Source organism: Poeciliopsis prolifica, unplaced genomic scaffold (assembly GCF_027474105.1).
Source record: "Poeciliopsis prolifica strain line A6 unplaced genomic scaffold, Auburn_PproV2 SCAFFOLD137, whole genome shotgun sequence".
Lineage (NCBI taxonomy): Eukaryota > Metazoa > Chordata > Actinopteri > Cyprinodontiformes > Poeciliidae > Poeciliopsis > Poeciliopsis prolifica.
Genome location: NW_026562512.1, coordinates 277,814 through 289,539, shown reverse-complemented (window position 1 = coordinate 289,539; position 11,726 = coordinate 277,814). Strand labels below are relative to the sequence as shown.

The following is an 11,726-nucleotide window of genomic DNA, read 5'->3' as shown; positions in this document are numbered from 1 at the left end:
TCGTTTCTCATCCCAGAAGAAAAGAGCGCGTGCGTGTCGGAAACGCTCCCAGCAATCCCATTAAGCAGCTCAGGTGTTCTGTTACTGCTGCAGGCAACAGAGAGGAACACAGTTCAATAAGAGTCTGATCCAGAACCAGAGCCGGAGTGGATCCAGAAGGATCCAGCAGAACCACAGAGGCCCGCCATCTTTAAACAGAATCATTAGGAAGATATGGCTGAGTGTCAGTCATTCCCTCTACCAATCTGTTTTTATGAAGAGAAACCAGCTTTTATTTATATTGTATTTATGAATGGCCTAGTCAAAGCCCAGCACAGAGTATGCGACTTAAAAATTTATGTTTTCCATGATGGATGGATGGATGGATGGATGGATGGGATGGATGGATGATGGATGGATGGATGGATGATGGATGGATGGATGGATGGATGGATTCATTCATTCATTCATTCATTCATTCATTCATTCATTCTGGTCCAGACCGGACCAGAACCTTGGTTCTGGTCCGGTCTGGAGGCTGCAGAGCAAACAAACTCTAAAAGCTGCAGAACATTCTGTCCTTGTTGTTTCTGACTCATTTATCTCTGTCAGCCCCACAGCAGCTTTCCCATCATGCATTTGTTCGACTCCCTGATCGGATCGATGGAGGAGAGCAGAACAGAACAGCTTTCACAACGCAGCCGGAGGAGAAAGACGGGCTGAGCAGCCGCATGCTGACCTCACGCTGATCGGACCAATCAGGAGAAAGAGGCTGACCTCGGACACACGGACACATCTAGTGAAATGCTGGAAGTTCGCAGGTGAAACTTCCCTCCAGAAGCTGCATTTAAAGGGACAGTCCTAACCCAGCGGCAGGCGTCGTTCAAACGTTCATGAAACACTCGCCGCCTGCTGCATGCGGCTTGAAGCTTGGATTCAGCTGGTGTTTTTCTCACATGGTGGTTACCGTAGTAACAGGACTCATGCAGGTGATGACACCTGGAAAGAAGAGAAAGAACCAGTGTGTCACAAACAGCTGGTCCTAAAGAATCTGATGATTCACTAGAACCTGCTGGAACCTGCTGGAACCCGGCTGCCTCGTAGCAAGATGGTTCTGGGTTTGAATCCCAGCCTGGGGCGTCAGGGCGGAGCTGCCCGGCCTCCAGATCCTCAAGGAACTGATGGAGAAGCCGGTTCAGAAACATGCTAGGTCAATTTGCTATGACAGAGTCCAAGGTTATCTGTCTCCAGGTGTCTTCCTACGTCTCCAGGTGTCTTCCTACGTCTCCAGGTGTCTTCCTACGTCTCCAGGTGTCTTCCTGCTCTCCAGGTGTCTTTCTACGTCTCCAGGTGTCTTCCTACGTCTCCAGGTGTCTTCCTACGTCTCCAGGTGTCTTTCTACGTCTCCAGGTGTCTTCCTACGTCTCCAGGTGTCTTCCTACGTCTCCAGGTGTCGTCCTGCGTCTCCAGGTATCTTCCTACGTCTCCAGGTGTCTTCCTATGTCTCCAGGTGTCTTCCTGCGTCTCAGTGTCTTCTATCTCCAGGTGTCTCTCCTACGTCTCCAGGTGTCTTCCTACGTCTCCAGGTGTCTTCCTTCTCTTTCACCTAAAATTTGTTCTGGTAAAACCCAGAAACTTTCTTCCTCTCTGTCCATCGTTATTTTTTTCACAGACTCTGACATTGTCCTCATTTTAAATCAGCTTTATCACTCGGCCAATCATAAACCCCGACAGGGACGCTGGAATGTTAAACGGACCAATCAGCTCCTCAGGGCTCCGTCCGTCTCAGCAGAGGACATTGATGACCCAGCGCTGATTACAATATGCAGAAACACCTGTGGGACACCTGTCCTTCACAGCTGGACACATCTGTCCTACATAAACTCACCATGTTGTCCTCTGACTGCAAATCTTGAGTATCAACAGGAAGTGGTTCAGAATGACACGTTGAAACATTTGGCTGATAAAAACTATTAAACAGAGAAAAAGAAAAATTAAAATTTGAATTAATTAAATAATGACTCAGACCGTCCCTCCAATGTCCCCTGTGTCCCCACAGAACAGATCAGCGGAGCGTGCAGCCTGACGGCTCGTCTGTTCAGATCCACAGGACTGATTGGATTTTCCCTCCACCGCTACTTGACCTTTTTCCTCAGATTCTCCAATCAGCAGAAACAATCACCCTCCCACACACACACACACACACACACCTACACACACACACACCTACACACACACACACACACACACACACACACACACCTACACACACACACACACACACACACACACACACACCCGTCTCTGTCTCCGCTAACAGCTTCCAGTCCAGGAGGACAAACCGTCTTTCAATCAGGTTCCCGTCGGCCATCTTTAATCTTTGTTCCATTTTATGTAAAATAAAATCCTGACTGGAGTCATTCAGCATCTGTGTGTGAAAAACTGGATTCATTCATGTGTTCATCGCTCGTTCTTCACTTCATTCATCCTCACAGCAAACGATCTTGTTAATGTTTTATTCTACATTCATAGTAATCTTAAAAACATTCATATCTGCAGATGAATGCTGCTCTTTATCAGCTTTATGTTCAGTCAAACTCACTCAATGCACCTTTTATCGGCCGGTAAAAAACTAAAACTATATGTGAATAAAGTACATAAAAGCTGGTGAAACTCAGTTTAAATCCAATGATGTCAGGATTCTGAGTCGATACATGGCTTCATCTGAAATAATCTGGATCAAAATGAAATCAATAAATCCTCCTGCTGCTCTGTCTGTTCCAGAACAGAAAACATCCTGCTGTTTACGCTCCTCACGCATCAATATTTTACATCAAAATGAAGGAACCTCCATTGCTAATGTAGCGACTTTTAGCATCTTTTCAGATTGTGACAAAGAACAGAAACTTTTTTGTTATTGAAAGTTTTGTAGTGCTATCTTGATGTTTCCATGGCAACCAGGAAGTTTCATCAACAGCCCAACCTGCTGTTTGGGAAACAGGTTGATACCATCAAACATGCAGAGCTCTCCAGGGACTTTGACTAGACCTGTGGAAAGTATAATGTTTGGTGGTGGATCTGTGATGCTGTGGGCTTTTCTTCCAAAGAAAGCCTCCTTTAAACTCTCCTAAATCCTCAGATCAAAGGTTTGTATTCAGGCTCATGTTCCCTTTTTAATCTTTGCTGCTGGATTATTAAAATTTTTTAATAATCCCTCCACTACAGGGATGAGACTTCCTCAACTTTTCTGAGCTGAACCAGTTTGTAACCTGGATCCTTCCTGCAGGTCAGACGCTAAAAATGTTCGGCCCAGTTCCTGTCTGCTCCAACATGCAGGGCTCTCTCTCTTCCTCTCTCTGTCTGTCTGACTGCAGAGATGAAGCAGCAGCTCATCCTGTTTGCTGTTGCTTTCTGGTTTTTATCAGCATTTCTTTCTGAGCACAAAAACAATCTGAGGCTTAGCGCTGAGCTCTTTCCTCACCAAAGGTCACAAAACCCTGAAATCAGCTTACAGATCTGCATCAAACACATTATTCAGCTGTGATATTTGAAAGCTGAGTCTTTCTGAAAACACAGAGTAGGAGTTGTGAGATTCTGACCATCCTCACACATTTTCATCATGCATATTAACAGCACTGATCTCTGCTTCTCACCCACTTACTCCTCTCCTGTTCTGGAGCTATTCCTGTAGCGGCTCTGACTCAAACAGGACGGGAGGACAGGAGGCCCGGAGCAGGACAGAACCGACCCAGCGGGTCGCTACCTGCTGCAGGGGCAGCGGCCCACACAGCGCAGGAAACAGCTGGAAACCAGACAAACTGACCAATCAGCATCCAGGAAACTCAGCCTACATGAACAGGTTTTAAGAGCTGCTGAGTGGCTGGTTCTGACTCCATCATTCATCCATCATCCAACCATCATCCAGCCATCATCCAACCATCATCCATCCATCATCCATCCATCATCCAACCATCATCCATCCATCCATCATCCAACCATCATCCATCCATCATCCATTTATCATCCAACCATCCATCCATCATCCATCCATCCATCCATCCATCCATCATCCATTTATCATCCAACCATCATCCATCCATCCATCATCCATCCATCATCCATCTATCATCCATCCATCATCCATCTATCATCCATCTATCATCCAACCATCATCCATCCATCCATCATCCAACCATCATCCATCTATCATCCAACCATCATCCATCTATCATCCAACCATCATCCATCCATCCATCATCCAACCATCATCCATCTATCATCCAACCATCATCCATCTATCATCCAACCATCATCCATCCATCATCCATCCATCATCCATTTATCATCCAACCATCATCCATCCATCCATCATCCAACCATCATCCATCCATCATCCATCTATCATCCAACCATCATCCATCCATCCATCATCCAACCATCATCCATCCATCCATCATCCAACCATCATCCATCTATCATCCATCCATCATCCATCTATCATCCAACCATCATCCATCCATCCATCATCCAACCATCATCCATCCATCCATCATCCAACCATCATCCATCTATCATCCATCTATCATCCATCCATCATCCATCCATCCATCATCCATCCATCATCCATCCATCATCCATCCATCATCCATCCATCCATCATCCAACCATCATCCATCCATCATCCATCCATCATCCAACCATCATCCATCCATCATCCAACCATCATCCATCCATCGTCCATCCATCTATCATCCAACCATCATCCAACCATCATCCATCTATCCATCCATCCATCATCCATCCTACATCCATACATACAAGCACTTTGTATTCCCTTGTTGCTGAAATGTGCTACATAAATAAAACGACCTTTTACCCTTATCATCCATCCATTTTGTTCCACCCTCATCCCATTGGGGTCATGATGTACTCCTGCCTCTATAGCTGTCAGTAGGCGAGAGGCGGGGTCACCTTGGATAGGTCACCATAGAGACACACAGAACAGACAACCATCCATTCACACTCACACCTAGGGAGAATTTAATAAGACCAATTAACCTGACAGTCATGTTTTATTCTTAATAATAATCATTATAATAATAACAATGCACCTAATTAATAAAACAGATAAAGCTTCGTGTTGCCCTTTTATTGTGTGAAATTAAACAGCAGATCTTAAATTGTTTCATCCAGATCAAATAACAGTTTTCAAACTTTTCCAAATTTGTGTAGCAATGTTAAAAAAGAAACATAAAGAACTGAGGGAGGATCATAATTTCGTCACTCTGGCTGGAAGTCTCGCGGGATTTGGTGGAGCTATAAAGTCCATCGCAGCCTCCATTTGGCCTTTCTTTGCCCCTGTAGCGGTGAAGGTGCAACAGTTATCGGTCGTCCCGAAGCCGGGTTCATCCGACACCCTCACCAACCAAGCTGAACTGAGCTCAACCTCCACTACAGCAACATGCCGCCCAAATTCGACCCCAACGAAATCAAAATCGGTATGTTTTCTGGGTAATAAACGCTGACGTGGTTCTCACAGCAGAGATGGAGCCGCTGTTAGCCGGCTACCTGCGCGCCCGGTGGCCTGCAGGCCGAGCGCTGAAAACGGTAAAGACTGGACACCAAATCCGGGCTGGAACGCCTGGAGGATGAGTGGGTGTGTGGGTGTGTGTGGGGGGTTTTGATGTGATGAAGTAAAGAGTGTGTTGGGTAGTTTTGTGGAACTATAGGACGAGCTACCGCTCCACGTGCAGGGTAACTATCTAGCTAATGCTAATGTTAGCCTCTAAGCTAATTGCAGTCAGCTAGCTTCAGAGCTGACTTACTTTTTTAAGGGGTATTTAATAGTTTTTATTAATTTAGTTTATAAATGTTTTATTTGCTCATCGGTGATCATTTCTAATCAACACTATTTGGATTTGATCATGCGCAGTTTGAGTTAATCATCTAAACTGGGAGTGCAGAATGTTCAGCATTTATCAGAGGGAACGTCCACAGGTTGCTCAAGTTTACTCAACATTAGTTTGTTTTTGCTCAGTGAAAGTTAAAGGTACTCAAGAAATTATTCAAATTTGAATTAATAAAAATGTGTTGCATAATGCCTACCAATGTACTAAGTAAAAGATTTGAAATGCAAAAATAGTTGTGCAAATTGTAGCAATTGTAAAGACTAAACTAATTAAAAGTCAATCAATCCCATTTATTCAGACACAATATGGCCCATAAAAAACAGAACAAAACTATTACAAATAAAATCATCCACTGCCATATAAAAGCATCAATTCCAGACAGAAACAAGCACAATAAAATATTTGCTGTGTAAAACTAATTATTAGTGTTTGCTGTTGATACGCAACCGCTCACTTCTCCATAATCTGTAGGTTTGTTTCTTTCAGCTTCATTTTTATTACAAAATAAGTCAGGGAAATTACCTGCAGTGGGTCGAGGATCTAGAAATTGTACTGAAGCAAGAAGTGGCAAAGCTTTATCTCTTCCCAAAGGGATGTGAGTGAATGAAACAGACAACTATCCACATCGTTATTTACCTGAACCAAACTGAGATAAATGGTTGAAAACTTTCTCTTTTTGGAATGAGAAAATTATTTTTGTCTAGTTTTTAGTTGACTTTGGTTTTAAGGTTTCTTGAATGTGAAACATTCAGAAGGTTGAAACTCAATTGATGAAACCTGATTTTAACCTGACTGAAAGCTTTATCATGTTAAAACCCCAAATTCACTTGGAAAATGATATCTTGGCTGTTGATGTTTAATTTTTGATCTCTATTTTTGTCTCACTCCAAACCTTCAGAGGTTCTGGTGTTGGGATAAATTATTTTGTTCAATCAAATTTTAAAATAAAGCAACATTTAAAGTTCTGCCATGGAGACGAAAATAGGAACAGTTTAATCAGTGAAGGTTTCGGTATAGTGGTTAAATTTATTCAAGATGTCCGACCAACAAACATGGCCGTCTGTAGAGTCGATGGCTCCAATATGATGCGTTAATCTGGGTAAAAATATTCTCATCTACATGAACTGATCACTGCTGACAAATGGATCTGATCTGTACATATTTAACTTCCTGACAACAGATTCCATCCTTCAGAACCAGAACCTTCGTTTTAATGCCAGAAGCTTTGATGTGTACTCGTTATGCTAGTCGGGGTGAAGCTGGTTACCATAGCAACAGCCTCTGCGTACCAGCTGGACCCGGTACTGGACCATTTGTTACATCCTGGTTCCGTTTCCTGTCTTTCAGTCTTCATGAGGTGCACAGGAGGGGAAGTCGGCGCCACCTCTGCGCTGGCTCCTAAAATCGGACCTCTGGGTCTGGTGAGTATCAGAACTCAGAACGGTTGAGCCCGACCCAGCCTCCCGCCACTGGACCGGTCCGACCCGGTGGCCGAGTTCAGTCCAGTGGAGGCTCAGAGTGACCCGGCTTTAGGAAACAGGGCGGTCCGTGCCGTGGGCCGCTCTGTGCCGAAAAGCCCGGAACACCAGGCAGACTGGGTTTTGATGGGACCGTTGGGTTTTGATGGGACCGTTGGGTTTTAACCGGGTCTATTTTCCTTCCTCAGTCTCCAAAGAAAGTCGGTGACGACATCGCCAAGGCAACCGGGGACTGGAAGGGCCTGAGGATCACCGTGAAGCTGACCATCCAGAACCGGCAGGCCGCTGTGCGTCCAACACAACAGAACCCGGCCGGGTTTCCCTCCAGAACCTTTTCTCTGCCGATACAAGAACAATAAATTTAGTTTGAGCCGAGATCCTAAAGTTCCAGACAGCATGAATCCGAGTCCAGAACCGCTGCAGGTTCTGAAGCGGTTCTGGTTTGGGGATTAGGCTGCATTCTGTGTAATCCGACTCTGGTCCATTAGTTTAGAAAGCCTGTCGGGTTTTTCTTGTCTCGGAATCGTCTCGGTCCAACTGGGACTTTCTGATTGGTCTAGAGAGTCAAAGAAGGTTCTGGATGACCCGTTTACCTGAAACGGTTCTGATTTGGTGCTGAGCCAGTTACTAGACCTGCTGGTTCTGATTGGGTTCTGTCTCTGTTCAGATCGAAGTGGTTCCTTCCGCTTCTGCTCTGATCATCAAAGCTCTGAAGGAGCCGCCTCGCGACAGGAAGAAGGTCAAGAACAGTAAGTGGCTTCCTGTTGGGGAGGAAGGGACTTCCTGTTGGGCCGCCATGTTGAATCTGTTTCTGCTTCTTCCAGTCAAACACAGCGGCAGCGTCACGTTTGATGAGATCGTTGGCATCGCCCGGGTCATGAGGCCGCGCTCCATCGCCAGAGAGCTCTCAGGTGAGGCCCCGCCCCCATACTCTAGCCCCGCCCCCAAAGCCTCCCGCCACTGGTCCGGCCTGACCCGGTGGCCGAGTTCAGTCCAGTGGAGGCTCAGAGTGACCCGGCTTTAGGAAACAGGGCGGTCCGTGCCGTGGGCCGCTCTGTGCCGAAAAGCCCGGAACAAACCAGAAATCTGTTGCGATTGGGTTCGGTTCTGGATGGGTCGGGCTCTAATGGACTCTTGGTTCTGTTTTTCCTCAGGAACCATCAAGGAGATCCTGGGCACGGCTCAGTCAGTCGGCTGCACCATCGATGGCCGCGCCCCTCATGATGTCATTGATGACATCAACAGCGGAAAGTGGAATGTCCGTCAGAGTAAAGATGGCGGTTCTGGAATAAAGTGTGTTGAAACTGAGCTGCTGGGTTCTGTCTGATATTCAGAAGGTCCATTAACCTGGTTCTTCTGGTTCTGAACCCCTCCAAAACTGAAGTATAGATTTCAGCACAAGATTGAACTTTAAAGAATCGTTTTAGTGAATAAACGCAGAAATCAAACTCATAGAAACCTGCTGGCGCTTTTAAAAAACGGAACGATAAAATTAGGACTCACAAACTGTCATTATATGCTGATGATATCATACTGTATATTAGAGACCCAATAATTTCCATACCAAATATTTTAAGATGTCTGAAGGACTTTAGTGTAGTCGCCGGATACAAAATAAATGAATCAAAATCAGAGGCCATGATGCTAAATGGTACTTGGCCCTCAGAATTATCCAAGTTAGTGAAATTCAACTGGTCACCTAAAGGGTTTCGATATTTGGGAGTCAATATCTCCACCGATGTTTCCAATTTATACAAAGCAAATTATGGGAAGTTACTGGATCAAATCCAAAAAGACTTACAAAGATGGAATATTCTACTGCTTTCCTTTTTTGGAAGGATTGAAACAATCAAATGAATATTCTCCCCAGATTGTTGTATTTGTTTATGTCCCTTCCTATTTGGATTCCAACAACAAAATTTTAAAAAATGATTTCTACATTTATTTGGCAGAAAAGAAAGGCCAGAATAAAATTTACACAACTGACCAGCGGTAAGTATAATGGAGGTCTTAATGTACTGAATCTAAAATTATATTAATGGGCAGCACAACTACATGCAAGTGTAGAGTGGCTAGTGCAGAATAAAGAAACAACATGGCTGACACTAGAACAAAGTGCATGTCCTAAACTTTCATTACAGACCTTTACATTTTGCTCTACTGAAACCTGGAACAGGTACAAAATTACAAATACGTGGATGAAAAGCACACAAAAGATATGAAAGCTCCTCAATCTATATCTAGAGCTTTAAAATTTGTGGATATAATAGACTTTATACCAGGGCAACAAGATCCAGCTTTCCGAATCTGGCAAAACAAGAATTTAATTTTTATTGATTACTTGTTTGAGTGGGAGATTCTGAAATCATTTAGTCAAATCAAGGAGAAGTACGGGTTGATTACATCTGATTTTTATAGATATTTGCAGTTAAGAAGTTACCTGATGTCCCATACTGAGTGGTCTCTTCTTGAATCACGGCCTACAGATTTAGAACTATTCTTTATAAAGATCACCAAAGAAAAGAAATCAGATAACACTGTGTCGAAACTATACAAATGTTTACAGTCATGTCTATCAATGAGACCTCCTGGGATAAAGGAAAGGTGGGAACTAGAAATGAATGTTGTGATAGAAGATGAGTGGGAACGAGTGCGTAAGAGGACATAAACTGACTAACAGTCCAACATGGAAAGAATTTTATTGGAAAATAATCATTAGATATTTCAAAACTCCATATATTATTTCAAAATTCGATCAAGCTAAATCAAATTTGTGCTGGAGACAGTGCAGACTAGTTGGAGATCACACTCATGTCTTTTGGGATTGTCCAAAGATTAAAAAGTTTTGGGAGGGAATTAGAGAGGAAATTTCAAATATTTTGCACACTTATATTGATTGGAACCCCCTGGTCTTTCTTCTAGGAGTACCCCCTTGTAATTTAAGTAAAGAGAAGCAGTACTTATTTGGTGTCCTTGTACTCATAGCCAAAAAAATGATAACAGTATGTTGGTATAGACCTTTACTCCCTACTGTAAATCAATGGAAAGAGAGACTAGTGAACGTTTATACAATGGAGAAAATAACAGCAAAACTAAATATGTCCACTGATTTATTTAAGAAAAGATGGAACCCTTTGATGACATATTTGCAATTAACATTGTAGTAAGATAAGTGTAACACACAGATACATATTTTATAGGTAATTTTAACAAATATCTCTGTTAGGATGCAGGCAAAAGTTTAACTGAGAAAGTTTGTCCCTTTATTACATATCTCATGTTTGTATTTCATTTGTGCTTAATATTCCATGGAGTGGTGGATAGAAAAAAGGGGAAGGAAAAAAGGAAAAAAGAAATCCCTTGGAACTTCAGCTCGCCGAATAGTTTGGATGTTATTGTTCAACTGTTTTTATTGGTTGTACTGGAAATTAATGTTTTTGTTTTTTTTTTGACTAAATGTGTCAGTCATTGTATCTGAATGCAGAACTTATGAAGAAAATAAGTCTTTGTTCAAAAAAAGAAGAAAAAAAAACTGAACGATTTTTACTAAAGCAGGAAATTCAGAGTGACTGTAGTTGAGTGGAGGGAAAAACTGAGGTGTCAGTCAGGTATGTAAATCACTTTTGGCGCTTCTGGTGTTCAACATTCAAGGGTTCCATCGTCCCTGTTTCTACAGTAGTTTCCCCTTCCACTGAACTTTCCAGTTTGCTACTCAGTGTTCTGTGAAGAACCAGCTGGTAACTTGGCTGGACTGAAGCTGCTTTTTTGCAGTGAAGAATGTAAATGTATTTAATCTTTATATGGAGGACTGATGCTGTCAAAACAAATGAAGGAAATGACATTAAATCACAAGGAGGTGAATTATGCCGTTTTTGTTTTTAAATTTACTTCACAGAAACTGGAATCAAAGTTAAATGAATACCTAAATGTACTCCAAAATAAAAGCCTAATTTTATTCACTTAAGTTTTAAACTACACTTCAAACATATTCTCTACAAAAAGCAAAATTTTTCATTTTACATCTGAAATGAGTACTTGAAGGTAAAAGCTTAGATATTTTCAAAATAAAATCCTGACTATTCTATGGAGAACTGGTTCTATGGTTGCATTTTAAGGCTGTAATGGAATAAAACATCCTGATTTCAGTTTTATACAAAACATTTATTGAAATATTTCAGCCATAAACAAGTTTACAAAAATACAAACTGATGAAAACTACGATTCTGACCCACATGGAGAACATCAGAACCGCTCCAGCGCGGCGGTCCGGCTCCTTTATTCCTGACAGATGTGGAGAAAGTGGCAAACTACTCCGGTCCGGATAATTCCGGTCTGGAGTTGTTCAGCTGAAGCTTTCCTG

General features: G+C 42.8%; 1 protein-coding gene and 2 non-coding genes across 3 annotated transcripts; all 3 read left to right on the top strand.

Moving 5' to 3' along the window:
* Positions 1–5,312: 5,312 nt before the first annotated feature.
* Positions 5,313–8,638, top strand: LOC129355521 (60S ribosomal protein L12-like). The gene is given in 7 exon segments (XM_055025121.1): positions 5,313–5,477; positions 7,236–7,309; positions 7,555–7,653; positions 8,034–8,115; positions 8,191–8,277; positions 8,521–8,613; positions 8,616–8,638. Coding segments are annotated over 7 exon segments (495 nt in total). The 5' UTR covers positions 5,313–5,440.
* On the top strand, positions 7,351–7,476 carry LOC129355549 (small nucleolar RNA SNORA65). Its single transcript, XR_008605288.1, has one exon. It is a non-coding gene; the product is annotated as a small nucleolar RNA SNORA65 (small nucleolar RNA).
* LOC129355551 (small nucleolar RNA SNORA65) lies at positions 8,320–8,445 on the top strand. The gene has a single exon (XR_008605289.1). It is a non-coding gene; the product is annotated as a small nucleolar RNA SNORA65 (small nucleolar RNA).
* Positions 8,639–11,726: the final 3,088 nt, after the last annotated feature.